We start from the raw sequence: 21,301 nt of genomic DNA on the forward strand, positions 1-21,301 counted from the left end.
TCTGCTGCTGCTGCTTCTTTAGCGGGAGCGGAGGGAGGGGGCCCGTCTTGGCAGAACCGCCCCCCTCCCAGCGCTTCCTCCCACCGGACGCTCCCCCCTCCGCATATCAGTCCGACGGTCCGTCCGTGCGCGCGCTTGGCGGGCAGCTGAGCAGCCAGAGGAGCCCCTGACCGGGCCTGTGACGTCACGAGGACCTAGTGGGCGGGGCTAGAACTGGAGGGAGGGGGGCAAGGAGGAGGAGGGGGGTGTTTTCCAGCTTTAAAAAGGGCGGCCGGGCGCGAGCCGCCTCTGTGCGTCAGAGTGAGAGAGAGAGAGAGAGAGAGAGACTCTTCCAAACTTCCCTGATGCAAAGGAAAGCCTTGAGTCAGGGAAGAGAAGGGAGGCAGAGCGTCAGTGAGTAGCTGCCTCTTGCCTTCCTCCTCTTTGGAGCAAGAACCCCCTTCTTTCCTTCCTTTCTCTCCCCCCCCCCCTTTTCCCCATTCAGTGCTCCTCTCCATGACGTCTCCCTGGGCACAGCTGCTTGAATTTGGGCTCTAACCCCAGATATATACCCAAAACCAAGCAGCAGGAGCAGCATCCAACTGTCAAGTCACTTTGGTGGCATTGCAAAGGGAGACCCGCTCGCCTGCTTCGCTCCTTCTTTTTCTTTTCTTTCTTTCCCTTCTTTTCTCCAACACCAACGGATGCCAAGCCGGGACCCTCGGACCTTCTCCACGCCGTGAAAGGAAAGGAAAGAAAACTTTCTCCGGCTGCGTTTCCAAGTCTCCAGTGGCCAACACCAGCATGAAGTCGGCGGAGGAAGGTAAATAGAGGCATCTTTTCCATAACGAGCCCCAGCTTCTGCCAACCTAGCAGTTCAAAAACATGCAAAATGGGAGTAGGTCAATAGGAATCGCTCCTGCGCTCCATGCAGTCCAATCCTTGGAGGTGTCTGCGGACAACGCTGGCTCTTGGGCTTAGCAATGGAGATGAGCACCAACCTCCAGAGTCGGACACGACTGGACTTAATGCCAGGGGAAAGCCTTAACTTTACTTTTCCATAACAACAACAACCAAAGCAATGCATTGGGTTTTCCAGGCTTAGTTTGCCTCTGTTTGGGTTCCTTTGGCGGGGAATAGGCATTCAGGGAGGGAGGGAGGAGGAGGAAGCCGCGTGGGCGGGAAGCGGTGTCCCCCTGGTGTTTCCCCAAAGCCGCCGGGAGGTTTCTCGGATGCGGCTCCCGGCCAATAGGGGTCTCCCCTCGCTGGCCTTAGGCGCAAGGGAGGCGGACGCCGCGGAGGACTGCCTCGCCAAGTGGGTTCTCCGCTGCGGGAATTGGGGAATGGGAGTGGGGGGGGGGGGGGGGGAGGAGGGTTCAGCCTCCCACGCAGAGAGACTCCCTCCCCACAGGATCCCAACTAAAAAGAGAAGGGAAAGTTGTCTGCAGCTCAGAGGAGGAGGAAAGAAAGAAGGAAAGGAAGGCAGGCAGGGACCGCCTCCTGAAACCCAAGGAATCCCAGGACACCGTGGAGTTACAGCAGCCGATTAGGCGCTGCTAGGCAGGCAGTCCCCAAGTTACGAACAAGATAGGTTCTGTAGGTTTGTTCTTAAGTTGGACTTGTATTTAAGTCAAAAGAGGGACATTTTGAAGTGTAACTTCAGCCTATCTATTCACCTCAATGGTCCCCATCCTTTTTATTTTTTTATTTATTTTACCAAGGACTACTTTGGCTAGAGACATTAGTACCAAAAGGGTTACAAATCTGTTTATTTTGGTCAACTGTGCTATGCTAATAATATAATATAATATAGTTAGTATAGTATAGTATAGTATAGTATAATATAATATAATATAATATATATTGTATATACATATAATATTTGTAATATTATAATGTAATACAATATAATACTACTACTAATGATATATTATAATTATATATGGAGCCCCCGGTGGCGCAGTGGGTTAAACCCCTGTGCCGGCAGGACTGAAGACCGACAGGTCGCAGGTTCGAATCCAGGGAGAGGTGGATGAGCTCCCTCTATCAGCTCCAGCTCCTCATGCGGGGACATGAGGGAAGCCTCCCACAAGGATGATAAAAACATCAAATCATCCGGGTGTCCCCTGGGCAACGTCCTTGCAGACGGCCAATTCTCTCACACCAGAAGCGACTTGCAGTTTATCAAATCGCTCCTGACACAACAAAAAAAGTTATATATATTATATTACATGTAATATTACTAATAATATTACAATATAATGGTATAGTGCAATATATTAATATATAATTCTGATATTGTACTATGCTAATAATATAATATATTGTATGTATATATATCTTCTAAGCTGCTCTGAGTCCTCTTCGGGGTGAGAAGAGCAGCATATAAATGTCGTAAAAACATAAATAAACTTTCGATTTGGTTTGGGGTGCTGATTCAGAAAATTGCACTGGATAGACCACATCAGCTCAAGTTTCTGATACAGAACATATGCCATGGTCAGCGACAGGGAAGGAGTGGCAGGCGACGAGAAAGGAGCAGAAATAAAACAAAATGAATGCAGAGGAAGGAGGTTCACAGACCAGATTTTCATCCTCGCAGTCGACTGGTGGTCCACAGCCCACATGTAAAGAACCACTGGTGTAGACCTATATCATGCTTATATGGGTCTACACTGCTATATAATGCTCTTGAATGATCAATGTAGACCCACGTCAAGCTTATATGGGTCCACACTGCTATAAAATTCCATTGAATGATCACTGTAGACCCATGTCATGCTTATATGGGTCTACACTGCTATCTAATGCAGCTGATGGGTTAATTCAGACCCATGTCAGGTTTATATGGGTCCACGCTGCTATATAACACTGTTGAATGGTCAGTGTAGACCCACGTCATGCTTATATGGGTCTACACTGAGGGGCCTCAGATGTTTGCAACTCAGGGTCTGCCTGTATGTTGATCCCAGTTAGGCACCAAATCAACCAACCCATTTTCTCTCAAAGCAATGTCCTCACATTCCTACATTAAAACCAAATAGCACTGCTTCCCCATCTCCACTTCTCAGTGGCATTTTCAAGATAAGACATAGCCAGGACCCTCAGGACAGTGGAGGATTTGGCCAATTGGATGGCAAGTGGGCCCTCTGAAACATTAGACCACAGCTTTCTGAACATTTCATCGTGATTACCCACTTCGTAGCTGTGCATCCTTTCTCAACACAGTCATCCGGTTTTACTATCCGCAGGTTCAACCAATTCCTTATAAGAGATACAGACGCATACATAAATTGTGTCTAGATTGAGGGAAGTCATGATGCCTCTCTATTCTGCTTTGGTTAGACCTCACCTGGAATACTGTGTCCAGTTCTGGGCACCACAGTTCAAAAGAGATATTGACAACCTGGAAGGTGTCCAGTGGAGGGAGACTAAAAGGATCAAAGGTCTGGAGACCATGAATCCCTATGAGGGTGTCTTAAAGAGCTGGGGATGTTTAGTCTGCAGAAGAGAAAGTTGAGAGGAGACAGGATAGCCATGTATAAATATGTGAAATAGTGCCATAAGGAAGAGGGAGCATCCTTGTTTTCTGTTGTCCTGGAGACTAGGATTTGGAGAAATGGGTTCAAATTACAGGAAAGGAAATTCCACCTGAACATTAGGAAAAACTTCCTGACCGTGGGAGCTGTTCTTCAGTGGAACTCTACTTTGGAGTATGGTGGAAGCTCCTTCCTTGGAAACTTTTAAACAAAGGCTGGGTGGCCATCTGTTGGGGGTACTTTGTGCTTTTCCTACATGACAGGAGGTTGGATTAGATGTCCCATGTGGTCTCTTCTAATTCTATGATTCTATATCTGATTGATTGCTTAGTACACGTGCAAAGATTTCTTGTTAGGTTCATGCCTAAGTACACATTGCAGCCAACACAACTTTGAACTGTAACTTCTCATGGTTTGATTGTGGAAAGAACATTTCTAGTTTGAAAGAATCATTGGTCAGATTATGTAAAATGCTTTGCTTCTGTTTTTTAGAAAGTAAGGGTGAAATTATGCACAACTTGGTGGGTTCATTTATACAGAACTCTTACAGTTTTCTCATAAAAAAATGCTTAATCAAAATACAATGGCAAAACAAACAACTAGTCAACTAACAATAAAATTCCATTTGTATTTTTGAATTTAAAAACCTTGCTGCGTTCAATTATATATATTACTACATAGGTAGATACATGTTTTTAGCCTTAAGACATACTTTCCTGGGAGCAAACACCATAGAACACAATTTGTTTCTGAGTATGTATTCCTTGCTTAAGAAAACTCTATGACATTTGTGGGAACACCATAAGTTGATGGGTAACTTGAAGTCACACACATATTATTATATTATACATCTTCTCTTATTGGCAATCCTACTGCCAAGTATACTATTTTACATTTATTTATTGTGTCAGCAGCAAATTGAGAATACAGTAACAACGTATAGAAAACCAGAAACAAAGTTAAAAACTTGGTATTGTACTAAATTTCCTTTGACCAGAAGTGGCCTCTTGGAGTGCCTCTGGTGTCGCTGTAAGAAGGTCCTCTATTGTGCATGTGGCAGAACTATTTTACAAAAATCATCTTTCCTGCTTAGATGCAGGCCCGTAGCCAGGATTTCGTTTCGGGGGGGGGGGATTTCTGGGGGGGTTTCAGGGGGGGGCTGAGTTTTGGGGGGGGGGGGGGCTGAGTCTGAGTGAAAGAGGGTCTAGCCTAGCAAACCTTTTGTATCATTATCCCAATACCCCCATGCATGTGGGATATATATTGAGTATGGTGATCAGATCATGATATGAATAAACATAACAGTTTAAATAATGCACCAGTAAGGCCTTTTCGCGAACCACCATGAGAATTTCAGGGGGGGGGGGGCTGAAGCCCCTCAAGCCCCCCCCCCCCCCCCCTGGCTACATGCCTGCTTAGATGCTTTTGCTGTTTGAAACATTTAATCCATCATATATTTATTTTATGGAATGAGATTCTTGAGCAGTCAGCCCTCCATATCCAAAACGCAAACCATGATTTCGGCATTTTAAGGGACACCAGTATACTTCACTATTGTTGTTTGATGTTTGTTCGTTTTGGCAATGAATGTTCGCCACTTTGTTCTTCTGTCTGTAAACTGCCCCGAGTCCCTTTGGGGAGATAGGGCGGTATTTAAATAAAGAAATTATTATTATTATTATTATTATTATTATTATTATTATTATTTGAAACACAACAAGATGAGTCCACAGCAGACGCTCTTCTGACTGTTGTATTGGATCACACGTTGGACACTTCCCAAGTGTCTAGAACTGTGTGATGTATCGGCGAATAATGCATGCAGATCCCAGTAAGGTAGCCTTTTGCAACCGGCAGATGGTAATCTTGTCAGCACCAATTGTGTTTAAGTGCAGGCCAAGGTCTGTAGGCACTGCACCCAGTGTGCCAGTCACCACTGGGACCACCTTGACTGGTTTGTGCCAGAGTCTTTGCAGTTCGATCTTTAAATCCTCATATTGTGTCAGCTTTTCCAGTTGTTTCTCTTCAATCCTGCTGTCACCTGGGATTGGAACATCCACAATCCATACTTTGTTTTTTAACACGATTGTGAGGTCAGGAGTGTTGTGCTCCAAAACTCTGTTTGTCTGAATCCAGAAGTCCCAGAGTAGCTTGACTTGTTCATTCTCTGTAACTTTTTCCAGCTTGTGATCCCACCAGTTCTTTGTCGCAGGCAGATGGTATTTGTGGCACAAGGTCCAATGAATCACCTGAGCAATTATTATTATTATTATTATTATTATTATTATTATTATTATTACACAATTGGATATAATGGGACTTGAGCATCCATGGATTTTGGTATCCACAGAAGAATCCTGAAGCTAAACTCTAGTGGATGTAAAGGGCCCACTATTTATCATTTAGCAATTGTACTCTGATAACCTTTAAATGTCTCTTCCAAATATTAAATGGTTATTTCCAAGCTCATGTGTAGTAACAAAAGTTTAGTGTGTGTATGTGTGTCTGTAAAATATCTGAGGCTGGATCTACACTGCCCTATATCCCAGGATCTGATATCAGATTATCTGCTTTAAATTGAATTATATAAGTCTACCTGCCAGATAATCTGAGATAAGCAGATAATCTGGGATCAGATCCTGGGATATAGTGCAGTGTAGATTCAGCTTGACTTTATATCTTCAGGATCATATGTGACTGCCTTAAAAATAGGGATCCTTAACCAAAAAATACTTCCTCAAAAGTACAAAAGAAGCTAAAGGTCTGTCTGGAGTGTGGCCTCCCGAGTGGCTGTGTATGTTGGGGAGGTCAAGCAGTGGGCTGTAGGAGTTTGTAAAGTGCAGACAAGTGATCAAATGAGGAAGTTGACCCGTGACCCTCAATGCTTTTGGAAACAACTGGAGAGGTTTACATCATTTGTGCTGATAATTCATGACTGGAGTCTTTCTTGGATCTGTTTATACAAGGAAACCCCCCCGAGGTTCAAGAAACTGCTGCTCCATGAGTTTCCCAGCCAGTAGAACCAATGGATTTATTTATTTATTTCACTTGTATACTCCATTTCTCACCCGGGGGGGGGGGGGGGGGAACGGGACTCAAAGTGGTTTCCAACATATTTATGGCAAAATTTAATACCTCAAATACATATGAAACCTCACATAAAACAACAATAACATATAACTATCAATTAGGTCATAAAAATGCAACAACATTAAAACATTAAAACATGGAGTTAAAAATCTATTGAAATAAATGTTAAAATCACATAATCCAAAAATCATGGTACAAGGCCATTACAAATATCAATTGCACATAATCCTAACCATTCCTTGTATTGCTTACTACCCAAAGGCTTGGTCCAATAGCCAAGTTTTTACTTTTTTTTTTGAAGACCAGGAGGGAGGGCATTGATGTAATTTCATTGGGGGGGATTGCCATAGTTGAGGAGCCACCACTGAGAAGGCCCTGTCTCTCATCGCCACCGGTCACACATGTGAGGGGTTGAGACTGAGAGCAGGCCGTTCCTGGAAAACCTTAACCTCCGAGATGGTTCATAGAGGGAGATACGAAGAGGAAGATGGGCACCTCTGAGTAGAAAACCGAAAAGTATCCCCACCCAATACTGGAAGATTGAGATTTGACCAAGGACACCCGGTGTGTTTTCATGGCTAAATGGGGTTTTGCACCCTGGTATCCCAAATCCAACTCCACACCACTACATACATAAAATACTTCATGCCTGCTACTGCTAATCCTTCTAAGCATGAAAAGTTTCCATACAGACAGTTATTCTGTGAGACAACTCTATTTGTCAGCATTATACTTACCAGCAGAAGCTTTTTCTGCGATCCCCCACTGCTGGGAGATTGAGTGACCCTGAGAGGGGTCTTTTCTGTTGTGATACAGTATAGCCTTGGAATGCTTTCCCCGGGGGAAGATAATTTAGAACTGACATTTTATGTTTTATTGCTTCGCAGATGGAGAGCTTTCAATTGGCTTGGAAGTTTAAAGATATTTTAGTACATGATTTTGTTTTAAGCTAGCGACCACTGGCATGTTCTGCTTGCTGCCCTGACTGTTGTCTTAATTTAATTATTTTTTTCCTAATCATTATTCTGAGAACTCCATGGATGACAACTGGTATATACATTTTTTTAAAAAGTCATTCACTGTTGGGATGATAGAGGATTTGGTAGGGAAAAATGGAATCAGACACTTGTCTGACTAGTGAGTTTGGAATTGGTTAGTTCAGAAAAGTCTGGGCTTCAATCTCTGTGTATTCAAATCCTCCGAGGATGTCCTGCCCTCCGTCCCACCATTGTCACAGGCGCAATTGGCAGGGGTGTGGTGAGAGAGAGACGGGGCCTTCTTGGTGATTGCCCCCTGGCTATGGAACTCTCTTCCTGGTGAGATTAGATCAGCCCCCTCCCTCCTGTCCTTTAGAAGGATGGTAAAAACTTCACTCTGGGACCAAGTTTTTGGGACAGTGCAATAAAGCATTGATAGGAAACCTTACCAGGCCAATTAGATTTGACATTGATGATTGAGACGGTTTTAAACAGCATATTTTAATGCTGAGATAAATGTTTTTAATATTTATGTATGCATATAATGAATTCATGTCCCAGCATTGAATGCTTGCTGTTTGTATGTTGTGCTTAGCCCTGAGTCCCCTTCAGGGTGAGAAGAGCGGAATATAAATGTTAAAAATAAATAAATATTCAGCCATGTTTGTTGTGTAGAGTTAGGGATTTTACCTCTCCTTCCCTCCTTCTCTCTTCTTTCCTAGTTCTTCATCTTTAGCCAGCTACATAGTAGCCAGGTTGGATCTTTTGAGCGTCATAGTGAAAAAAAAGATGACTCTATTGAATTTTGCCAATGCAGACAGCTGGGGATATCATTTGTTTTTGTTACGAACTTCCCAGAATTTGTAAATGTCTTCTGAGGTCAGTAGGAATTTTAAAGAAATCTAATGGAGGAGAAAGCCAAACAGGGATTTGCCATCACTTTTCAGTGATACGCTATGGCTAGTTTTAGTTCTTTAGCATGCATATACCACTTATTTGTTGTATATATATTTATGCAGTTATTATTATTATTATTATTATTATTACTTATTCATTTTATCCCGCTTTTCTCCCTTTGGTGGGATTCAAAGCACCATACAGTGGTAAAAAACAGCAATTACATAAATTCATATAGACAATTATAACTCTGTTTCCTATCCAGGCAACTTATGTGCCGAAAATCCTTAATAGGAGACTGAGAAAGTTTTATTCCTGATTTAGAGAGACGTGCTGTGAGAACTGCTGAGCTAAACCAAATCACAGAAATGAATTGCTGAGTTAATTGTTGTGTTGAGGCTGGGCCACCCATTCATATTTGTAGCTCAATTTAAAATAGTTATGGAATGCTTCAGGCTATTTTCAGGGTGCAGGAGCAGCAATAACTGAAAGTATGTTTTACAGGGATTTCCTGAAATCTCACTATAATTTATGAAAAGGAAACCTGCAAATTATGGGTGTTCACTTGAAATCAAGACTTTAAAAAACCCAAACAAAGCTGTATTATTAGGAAACAATTTCTAGTTGGTTTCTGGAGTTTATCTGCTGTCTTTTTCTTCTTCTTCTGAGATTATAAAATGAACAAGGTATGCAATGAAATTTCAACAAATAGGCCATTTGAACTAAATGCAGTTCTGAACTTGCAGTTTCATTGAATTGTGTGGCATTAGTGTGGTGTAAATATAGAATCAGGGCTTGAAAATAGATCCTAACATCCTGTGTTGTATATATGTAGACTAGTGATTCTCAACCTTTTTTTTAAACCAGGGACCACTTTGACCAGGGACCACACTCCAACATCAGTACCAAAAGGGTTACAAATCAGTTTTTGGTCAACTTTAGATTTGGTTTGGTTATTTGGGGTGCTGATTCAGAAAGTTGCATTGGGTAAACCACATCAGCTCTAGTTTCTCATACAGAACACATGCCATCCAGTAGTCACCATGTACTCACTCACAGAAAACCATATTTAATAATCTAGAGCTGATGTGGCAATAGTAATCTTTTGTGGGTAGCCAGCCTCTCCCCTCCCGATATCTCTGTTGCCTTGGCACTATAAGAGGGTTTTGTGAGACCAGTCGGTCTAGTTGTTGCGTGGTTTTGAGGCAACAGTGTAGTAATGGTGAGGCCACAGACTATATTTTTGTTCTTGGGGACTACTGGTGGGTCACAGATCACAGGTTCGGAACACTGATGTAGACCCATGTTCAATTAAACTGAATATATTGAATTAAACTGAATTGGATGACCGAGTGCAGATATGACACTATTTGATCTCTCTCTCTCTTTCAAACATCAGCCTCTTGTTTTTATTTTTGGAAATAGTTATGGTTTAGTATTTAGTTGCATTAGATATACGCCAGCATATTTACCAATTACTCTTAGCTTCCAACCACAGTCTACAGTCCTAGTTAAAATCAGTTTTCAAATGGTGGTTTGAACCAACTGTTTATATCATTGGCACTGGAGCAGCATTACACCATACGATAGTTGAATTCAAAAATGAAATTGAAAAGAAAAATGCATGTGTGTGAAGAAATGTATACTAACACTGTTGTTCATATTTTACAACCATGGCCTGACAAACAGGTAATATTAAATTTGTACTCAGTCTAGCCTGTAATCATGATATACTTTTGTAATGTATATGGAGACCCACCATAAGGAGAGGCAGGCAAGAAATAATAATAATAATAATAATAATAATAATAATAATAATAATAATAATAGAAAGTTCTCAATCAACTTTGGCTGCCTTTCCACTGGTTCTTAACCTTTGGTCCTCCAGGTGTTTTAGACTTCAGCTCCCACAATTCCTAACAGCTAGTAAGATGGCTGGGATTTCTAGGAGTTGAAGTCCAAACCACCTGGAGGACCAAAGGTTTGGAACTACTGTGGACTGTGTTATCCTTTTGTCTAAGCAGTCTGTTTATTATTTATTACTTATGATTGTAATATACACTTCTTCAAGTTCAAGGTGGCATATATGGTTTTTCTTGTTTGTACTTCAATCATCATATAAACTCTGTGAGCTAGGCTGAGTTGAGTAGTCCAAGATCATCCAGCTAATGTCAAGGCTCAATGGGGATTTCAACTTCGATCTCCTATGTTTCAGTCCAACACTTTAAGGATTATATCACATTCATTCTTTTTTTCAGAACTTCCAATTTTTGGGTTGTCTTTGAGTATTTGTTTGGTTTTCTGGTTTCCATTTCGACAACTTATCTAACCATGATAAAAATAAAATGGCTAATTAATACTATCACAGAACAACAGACTGTATAATGGAGTTTCTTGACTTTCTGGACCCTTCCACACAGCCGCCCTATATCCCAGAATATCAAGACAGAAAATCCCACAATATCTGTTTTGAACTGGGTTATCTGAGACCACACTCAGATAAGGTGGGATTTGCTGCCTTGATATTCTGGGATACAGGGCTGAGTGGAAAGGCCCTCTGTATTCAGATGGAGATCTGAGAAAACATCAGAGAGCAAGAAGAAAGCATAGAAGATTTACCTCATCAATATTAATGCTTTTTTTGGTTGTGTCAGGAGCGACTTGAGAAACTGCAAGTCGCTTCTGGTGTGAGAGAATTGGCCGTCTGCAAGAACATTGACCAGGAGATGCTTGGATGATTTGATGATTTTATCATCCTTGTGGGAGGTTTCTCTCATGTCTCCACATGAGGAGCTGGAGTTGATAGAGGGAGCTCATCCGCCTCTCCCCGGATTCGAACCTGCAACCTGTCGGTCTTCAGTCCTGCTGGCAGAGGGGTTTAACCCACTGCGCCACCGGGGGCTCCTTAATATTAATAATATTAATAATATTAATAATATTAATAATATCAATAATATCAATAATATCAATATTATCAATATTATCAATATTATCAATAATATCAATAATATTATTAATATTAATGCTGATTCACCACAATGACTGAAAAAAGAAAGGATATATACATTTGATCATGCTAGAGGTGGGTTTTGTTTTCCATAGCATTTGCCCATGTTTTGAAAATAATTGTATTACCATGTTACACTTTTAACTTTGTTTAGTTTGAGTGGCAATATTTTCCCACTATGTGCATGGATAACAAAATGGACTTGCAGTACCTTATAGACTATTAGACCATTAAGTACGAGAAAGCACTTTGGTTTTTTTACTAAAACAACAACAATGTAACTCTGCTGCATATCCAACACTGCATAATCTCTATTTACCTTTAAAAGGTTAGTACGACTTGTGAACTTGTTAGTGGAATGTAACCATCAAACCATGTACAATGGCCCACAAGAAACTTAATAAATTTTCAGAGAACCTTTTTGGTTTGATTTCTATATACGGTTTGGCCTGCTATATTAGTTTGTGCCCATAAGTTAATAAGGCATTTTTAATATTTTAATATTGGCAATTTGGCTTGATAGGCTGCAAGCCTTTCTCTCAGATCTGGGTGAACTTGAATGAGTTAAATATAGGAACTGGAGAAATGATCCATCAATTTGCATGTTAATTAACATAGGTTTAAAGGTTGACATGGACTGGTTAGCAAACAACAAAGAGATAGTTTTGAATTCAGTCAAAATGGTTGGACAAAGGCCAGGCAGAAGGACAGATATTAAAATATAATGCAAATGAGTCTTTTCATATCACATGGGTAGCATTTTAATTTCTGTGTGTTTTGTAGCTTCCTGATAAAAAAGGCCTCATTTGACAAAGAATCAGGAAGCTTCTGTCTCAGTTTTGACCAACGGATTTGAAACACTTCAACTTCTGTATAATAATTCCATTGAAATATATACAGCAAGACATTAAAATGTGGTGTATGGCTATGGCTTCCAAGTCAGCAACATGTCAAGATTGTGGGGTCATATCTGAGACAAGTTCTTGTGATGTTGTGAGTCTTTGGATACATCTATGCTGTAGAATTAATGTGGTTTGATACCACTTTTAACTACCAGTACTTGATGCAATTCTAGCGTTTAGACAATAAAACTACAGTTCCCATGATTCCATAGCATTGATCCCATGGCAATTAAAGTGGAGTCAAACTGCATTAATTCTGCAGTGTAGATGTAATGTCATAGGGGACAGCTAGGTCTGGAATGAGGTGTAAAACTCATGGTCAGGTGATATGAAAATGGCCATGAGAACAAACTGGACAAAATCCTACTAACCAGGGGATATGACAAACCACAGCTATAAAAAAATCTACCCAAAGAATTTTTCAGCAGCTCATGCAAAATGGACTCAGTAATTGCAGGAGTTGCTGCCACATCCTCTGTGGTTGAAATCTCGCATGATCTTACCTACAGCTTCCATGACAAGAGTTATGGCATGTAGAAAGTTCATCCTTGAGGAGTTTTTCCTCCTCACAGGACCGATGCCATTGCTGCCTTTTACTTATTCACACTATATGTATCCTCTTTTCACTTTCATCCTATGAAATATGTACATATCTTGTGCTCTAGTAGAGGCAGCATAAAATAATTCTATATTTCTGTTTGCAGTAAACTTCTGGTCCATAAGAGTATACCACGTCTTCAGTTTTTACATGCTTCTGGCTCTGATACAGACTCTTTGAGCTCTTCTTTTCATATAGCTCAGTGCCAAGATGACACTCATGAATGGTATTGGGTGTTCCTTTCTTTAGGACTCATGGTACTATGATTCAGGCAGTTAAAAATACGAATGTAAAATGTACACATACTCTTTCTCTATGTTCTCAATAAGCACAGATGTTTTTCTGAAATGTTTGTGTCATCATCCTTGAAGAAAATGAGACTTTAGTTTGCAGAATACTTATAATTTACAAGAACTATTTGAAGCTTTTGAGGAGTTGGTATTAAAATGGACAGATAACATTTTGTAGATTTGGTAATAAGTGATAAAAAGATATATCACATCAACATCCACAACAACACCTGTTCTACCTTGTTCCTCGGTCCCATTGCCCTGCTTCCTCCTGATTGTGATGCATTTTTTCCAATTCCAGATCACAGATAAAGCTCAATCCTTTTTGAATAATATAACCTCTTTAAAAGGATCAGAAGGCAATTGTTTCAATAATGGCAACATTATTTTGATTATTGGTATATACCCTCACCCGGTGGTGTAGTGAATTAAACAACTGAGCTGCTGAACTTGCTGAAGTTGGCAGCACAAATCCAGAGTGGGGTGAGCTCCTGCTGTTAGCCCCAGCTTCTGCCAACTTAGCAGTTCAAAAACATGCAAATGTGAGTAGATCAATAGGTACCACTCTGGCGGGAAGATAATGGCACTCCATGCATTCATACCGGCCACATGACCTTGGAGGCGTCTACAGACAATGCTGGTTCTTCGGCTTAGAAATGGAGATGAGCACCACCCCCCAGAGTTTGACACAACTAGACTTATTGCACCTTTACCTTTACTTTACCCTCACTTTTAAATACTTTAAAGACTAGAAGTATGATTAAATAAACAAAAGAAAATGAGAAAAGGGGGGAAATTACAACTTCAGTAGGGCACAAGTAACCAATAGTCTCACAATTTATTATCCCTCTTCAGTGCCCTCAAATTCCTTTAAAATTACCTTGATTATTCCAAATGACCCCCCCCCCCCAAAAAAAAAAAATAGATGATGCAGAAGACTTCTTGCATACTCTGGTGATCCTTTGAACAAACAGCTGGGAGCAAATACATAATCAAAAGGCAGCAACGACAAGGAAGGCTGGTACATTGCACAATGTATCTGTAGTTTCTTTTGCCAAATGGCTAGGCAGATGTGCCTCTTAAATCAATAACAACAACCTCTTTCACTCCGAGCCAGTTTTCTCTCTCACACGCACATCCTCACCCAGCATAAGAGCTCTTGGCTAATTCCTCCTTAAGAAGACTGGCAGACGTATCTGTCAGGGAACCTTGGCTGCAAGAGTGTTTAAGGACCAGTGGTTACCACCAATTCAATATCAAATTCTGTAAATTGCCTGGGGGAAAACCAGGAGCAGATGTTTGCCAGAGCAGTGTAAACTATAATAGAAAATGTGTAAGGCAATATAGCACTTTGTTATGGAAAGTAGAGGGAGAGGAGGGAGAAGCAGAATGGATCTCATGGAAAAAATGGTATTTTCCTGGCTCTTGTGATGGTCTTTTCAGCCATCAGGCTGGAAAATGGGATTCCCAGAGTATATAGTGGAATACCATTTCCATAACTGCTTTTAAAAACTATTCCTTTGAAATACAGCCTTGAAGATCTGAAAGCTCTGCAGTCCAAGCTTTTGGGACGGTGAGGTCATTTGCATGTTGCAGACTGTAAAACTATCTTGGCTAATGTGAAAGCGCTATATCTCCAAGCAGAGAATCTGAGCATTTATAACCATTTTTATTTCTTAATAAACACCAGGATCCTGAAAATATAACTGCTACTGGTTAGACTGGGGAGGGGAAAGCATTCGATCACTATATACTGTAGTCAGCAAGCCACTTACTACTACTACTACTACTACTACTACTACTACTAATAATAATAATAATAAGGTAAAGGTTTCCCGTTGACATTAAGTCTAGTCGTGTCTGACTTTGGGGGGTGGTGCTCATCTCCATTTCTAAGCCGAAGAGCTGGCATTGTCTGTAGACACCTCCAAGGTCATGTAGCCAGCATGACTTCATGGAGCACTGTTATATTACTACTACTACTACTAATTATGATTATTATTATTATTATTATTATTTTATTTCTTATTTGCCTCTTCTCAAGGCAGGTTACAGAAAAATTAAAACACATAAACATTGTAAAAATACCACAAATACACATATTAAAACTATTTCTTTATAAAATACATATTAAAATACACAAAACAGAGATTAAACAAAGGACACGAGTGGAAGAAGCCACTAAATGATCAGGACTGCAACCCCCTGGAATTGTTCTAAAATATGTGTGTGAGTAATGTCTATAAATGTGGAAGGGAGTGAATGAGGAGTGTCTACAAGATGCATTTGGAGCCATAACCATGGAATGACAATGCAAAGTTTGGAAAGGTTACTTTTTGGACCATAGCTCCCTGAATCCCCCGGCTACTGGGTATGCTGATTGGAGGTTATGGGGTTTGTAACTGAAAGAAGTGACATTGCTAAGCTCTAGAGAGATGCTGGCTAAATTGGTCATGAGAATGTTCATCCAATGCAGTTAATAGACGTAAATATTTAGAAGGAATGTCTTGATGGTAAAATGAAGTTAGCTCAGCAATGGAATGAATTTTCTAGAGCGCGAACAGTGTCTCTTTTTTTTGGATGCCTTCAAAGTGAGGTTCTAGCAGGAGTTCCTGTGTTGAGTAAGGTGTTAGACTCACTGGCCTGACTGACCCCTTCTAATTCTGTTTCTAGATGGTGTTACATCCTTCACAGTCCCATTTGTTTAATAATTCTGAGCCTTTATTAAAAATAGCAGAATTGTAAAGTACCCACAAGAGATCCGTTGTGGTATTGTGTTCTGACTTTTGAACTATGGAGATGAAGGTTCAAATTTCTGCTGGGCCATGGAAGTCTACTGGGTGACCTTGGCAAGTCACTTTCTATCAGCCACAAAAAAAGACAAAGGTAAACCACCTCTGAGCAAATTTTGCCAGGAAAAGCCCATGGTGGGGTTTCAGGGTCACAGGCAAAACATACCTACTATATGTTTGCATGAAACATGTCTTTAACTCACAGTTGGCAGTAGTGATGCTGCAACTAAGTAATTGTAAGCATTAACATTACCCAGTTTCTACCAATCCTCAGTGGGGATTGAGGAGCAGAATTCAAAACAGTCTGATGGGTACATCGGTAATAACTTAAAGGCACCAGATTCCTAATCTTGGAAGATCAGCAGAATCAGCTCTGGTTAGTACTTGGATAGGAAACCATTAATAAATACCATGTACTGTAGGCTATACTTCAAAGGAAGGGACTGGCAAAACTGCCTCTGAGTATTCTTTACCTAAGAAAACCCTATGAAATTCATGTAGTTGCAATAACTTGACAGTAATTGAAACTGAGGGTGTTAGTTTAGCATGTAAGTCTGTAAGTTTAGCATGTGCTACTATAGAAACAAATATGTCATTGCAAAGTATTAGGAACCAGAGTAAGAATTAGTGTCTTTAAGGAATTTAACTTGAGATTTAAATTTGGAGTGCTGGACCGAGGTTTAGTTGATCCCAACTGCAACAAAAGCTCAGCTTGCTTGTGGAGGAAGAAGCCTGTTTGGAAATTCAAGCCATAGGAACAGAACACTTCTCAGCAGTTAATCCCCTTCCATTTCATTTGGAGTGTAGTTGGTTGGGATTGTTTGTGGCTCTGTTGCAGGCAACATAATTAGTACCATATTGAAGTATGCAACATACACATTCTGGCAAATGGGTGGGTGGCTGGATGGAAAGGGGGAGGCAGGCGGGAGAGAGACCAGGGACAGCTATAGCTAGAGAAAAACACATTTTTCAAAACACAAATGAGCAATCTCCATTTGGGCTCAAGGTTTTATTTATTGTCAATTAGCCAAGTAGATAAAAGAGTCTTTGGCGCAACGTACTCGAGAGATCTGGAATCTTTTGGAATTAGGATACTGTAGTTATTCCATACTTTTCATATGATCTTTCCCCACCCAACTACATTCCTTGCCATTTGTTAAACCTCCAAACAAAGTTTAGATTTAATTTTGTAGGATGCTAGCTTATGTCTTTTGAAAAGGAGTTCAAAAATACTTCAGTTGAGGAGGGGATGTTAAAAAAGTGAGATACATTTTTTCTCATCAGAAATGGAAATTTCATGAGATTCTTATTCTAATATTCTTAGAATATTAAGATCACAATGCCTTTATCATCTGGAACAACTCAAGTTCTTTGGAACTCCAAGCTATCTTGAGGTTCAGCACATATAACTACTTTCCCAATATTTTTATTTTGAAAAACTGCAAGTCGCTTCTGGTGTGAGAGAATTGGCAATCTGCAGGGACGTTGCCCAAGGGACGGCCGGATGTTTTATCATCCTATGGGAGGCTTCTCTCATGCCCCTGCATGGGAAGCTGGAGTTGACAGACAGGAGCTCACCCCATCTTGCGGATTCGAACCATCAACCTTCAGATCAGCAGTTCAGCTGGCACAAGGGTTTAACCAGCTACATTTCCAAAAATGTAAAGTTATCTAAAGTTGGTATTTTAAATGGATTGAGAGTGTCAAACCTCTCTTGTGAATATCCAAAATTAAGAGAGGCTAAAAATAATAGGCATGGGACAAAAATATATTTACAAGTTGTTTTCCAAATTTCCAATGCCTTTCACGCATAGATGTTGTTTTTTTCCGAGAGAATGCCATTCATTGTGTTAAGTGATCAATAAGCTGGTAAATTCTATACTTGCTCCAGGCTGAATATTATGGGCTCAACTGTTCCTGTATTCATTCCTTATTGGAAAAAAAAATATCCCTGACACATTGAGAAAAACATCTGAGCATTTGACTGAACAGAGTAAAATTACAGAAAGGTTCAGCCCAGGTTGGCACTCACAAATTGTGATGGCAGAAGAAATGAACAAGTGTGATGAGCATCCAAGGTTAGCCCAGCAGTTCACCATAAGGTTGTTTAGTTCAAAGGCAATTTGAGCAAGACAATGATGGATGTAAATGGCTTTCTGAACCATCAGTCAACTGGTTTTGAGACTAGTTCTTTCGCTTCTCCTTAAAATAAATAATTGACCACATAATCTTTCTAAAGAAAGTATGTTATGTGCCCCAAATGTAAAGAAATATAGGTCTCCACGATTTACTTCTCTGCACATAGACAAAGCAGTTTAATTCCTACATAGAAATGTTATAGTTACAGTATTCTGCTAAAGTAACATGGCAGTACTAGAGTATTACTTTCTGAAAACTAAGGATCAAACATTAACAGCAGACTGTGTATGATTTTCATAGTCAATAATGCTTCTGTAAGGTGTTACGGCAATGGAAATCATTACACAGAAGAAGAGAGATAGCAATATAGTTTCCTGTTCACAAGCTGGCCACAAATGCATCAGACATTCTGGGTTCCTTCTATACATGGGGCATAAGATGAGTGGGGGGGGGGGCATTGCTGCCTATACAGGCAATCCCTGAGTAACAACAACAACAACAACAACAACAACAACAACAACTTTATTTATATTCCACCCTCTCTCCCTGAAGGAACTCAGGGCTCCCAAACCTTGGTCCTCCAGGAGTTTGTGGCTTTATCTCCCAGAAAACCCTAAGCAGCTTGGCCAACAGTAAGATACTGAAGTCCAAAAACATCTGGAGGACCAAAGTTTGGGAATCACTGCTCTATTGTATCAAAAGATATAGTATAATTATAATATACTGTGTAGTATAGTATAGTCAACTTCTTTGTCATTTCCTATTTTAAATTGCCTCTTGTAAAATCAGCTCAAAGTCCCTGAATATGTGGCACACTTGCCCCATACTTTCTGGAGGCAATGTGGAGAGAGATAAATTCCTCGTGACATGTATTAGGAAAATATATTTCATAGTAATCTCTTCTGAGAAATGGACCTGATCTGTGAAAACCTGGATGGGCCCATCTGTTTAGTAAAATCAGAAACAGCTTGCAGGGCCCATTTGAATGACCCAAATGACATTAACAGCTCCACATGGAATTGAAATATCATTGTTGATAATTCAATCTATACTAAATCCTACCACCATCACCTAAATGTGTAGCATCAGATGGTGACAAATGTGGGTTTGGGTTTGTAGTGAAGGTATTGCATGTTTCCCAACCCTTTTACCCTGCTGTGATTGCTATTTTTAGAGTCAAAATGTAAGAATAGGGTTATGATGGGTCCTGACCTCCCCTTAGGCAAAATGACATTCCTTGCCCCAAGCTGCATATTTTGGAGTCTGATATGCTCTAACCATTAGACCTTTGGAGAACCTATTTGGGGTTTTTAGATAAAAAAAACACATTTGCCCAAGGCACCAGCAGAATTGTAGAACAACCAGAGGGAAATAAAATACACAGCTTTCTTTTCATTTGCTTTCAAGCCAGTTTTTCAAGCCAGAAAAGCAAGGTGGTAAAACTATTCCACTTCTTCAGTTTGAGAAAAGCATCTAACTTTAGCGATCTGGTGCATCTAAGGGCCCTTCCACATAGCCCTATATCCCAGAATATCAAGGCAGAAAACCCACAATATCTGCTTTGAACTGGGTTGTCTGAGTCTACACTCAGATAATGTGGGATTTCCTGTCTTGATATTCTGGGATATAGGGTTGTGTGGAAGGGCCCTAAGACAGATTCTGTTCTGTCTTCGGACTTGCATAAGATGGGTTGAATCTTGTTTCTGGATCCAGCTCTCCCACCCAACTCTGTCCCTGGCAACATTTACCCGAATTTAAAATTTCAGGAGCTGGTAAATTTTGGACTGCATATCATATACTGACCCAAGGCAGCGGATGGGAACTATTTTCCTTGCAACAATCCATTTAGTGGGATTTGTTCATAACTTTTTATGGAGAACAATAGTTTTTCTTCTTGGGGATGTCTTCAAAGGACACCCTATTCAAGAAAATAGAAAATGCAGATGGTGTGTGAGGGAGAGGCATCAACACTAATTGTACACCTCCTTAAAGGTGATCACTAAGCAGAGCAATACAAGTTAGGCATCCCTTATGTGGAATTCCCAAATCTAAAATGCTCCGAAATACTAAATTGTCTACACAGGTGGCTGAGAGAATGGCACCTTTCTTTTCTGTCGATCCACTGTATGCAAACTTTGTTTCATGTGCAATTGTGTATAAAATTACCTTCAAGCTATGTTTATAAACAGTATAAGCAGAATCACACTGTGTCCAGTTCTGGGCAACACAGTTTAAGGGAGATGTTGACAAGCTGGAATGTGTCCAGGGAAGGGTGACTAAAATAAATGAGTCTGGAGAACAAGCCCTATGAAGAATGGCCTAAAAAGCTGGGCATGTTTAGCCTGCAGAACAGAAGGCTGAGAGGAGACATGATGGCCATGTAGAAATATGTGAGGGGAAGTCATAGGGAAGAGGGAGCAAGCTTGTTTTCTGCTGTCTTGGAGACTAGGACACTTCAAACTATAGCAAAGGAGACTCCACCTGAATAGTAGGAAGAACTTCCTGATTGTGAGAACTGTTCAGCAGTGGAACTCTCTGCCCTGGTCTGTGGTGGAGGTTCCTTCTTTGGAGGCTTTTAAGCAAAGGCTGGATGGTCATATGTTGGGAGTGCTTTGAATGTGATTTTCTTCCTTCTTAGCAGGGGGTTGGACTTGCTGTCCCACGAAGTCTCTTCCAACTCTATGATTCTATAATTCTATAAGATGTATATGAAACAAAAACAAATTTCATGTTTAGGCTTGGGTACTATCTATAAGATATCTCATTGTGTTGCATATATCCAAAATATAGGTATTCCAAAATCTGGGGGGGAAACTACCAAACACGCCTTGTCTCAAGCATCTTGAATAAGAGATACGCAACCTGTACAGCACCACTATTGCCTTTGTTATCCATCTGAGATGGCAGATGGAGTAACCCTATTTGGCTACATGGATTTTTTTTTTTAACTGCCAGGGACGGGGAAAGTCATTGGTAGGGTTTGCTATCATGTGCAGTGGCAAAGTAATTTGGCTGACCTGGAGTTCCCGCTACCTTTGAACTTTGCTGCTCCACCTCAGCTCTTATCCCTTCTCCACGAGGGCCTCCTCAT

The 21,301-nt window shown here is 40.6% G+C and overlaps 1 protein-coding gene across 2 annotated transcripts in view; it reads left to right on the plus strand.

The window, feature by feature from the left end:
- The first annotated feature begins 279 nt into the window (after positions 1–279).
- NFATC1 (nuclear factor of activated T cells 1) overlaps positions 280–21,301 on the plus strand; it is a 172,050-nt gene continuing 151,028 nt past the window's right edge. The window contains exon 1 of one of the 2 annotated variants that reach the window (XM_060774945.2): positions 280–802. In XM_060774945.2, the coding sequence (XP_060630928.2) occupies positions 784–802 (19 nt within the window). In that variant the 5' untranslated portion in view covers positions 280–783. Of the gene's footprint in view, positions 803–16,089; positions 16,166–21,301 lie in introns of those variants that run through there. The other variant, XM_060774944.2, reaches the window with a different exon arrangement.

The sequence above is a fragment of the Anolis sagrei genome, chromosome 4, assembly GCF_037176765.1.
Source record: "Anolis sagrei isolate rAnoSag1 chromosome 4, rAnoSag1.mat, whole genome shotgun sequence".
Taxonomy (NCBI): Eukaryota; Metazoa; Chordata; class Lepidosauria; order Squamata; family Dactyloidae; genus Anolis; species Anolis sagrei.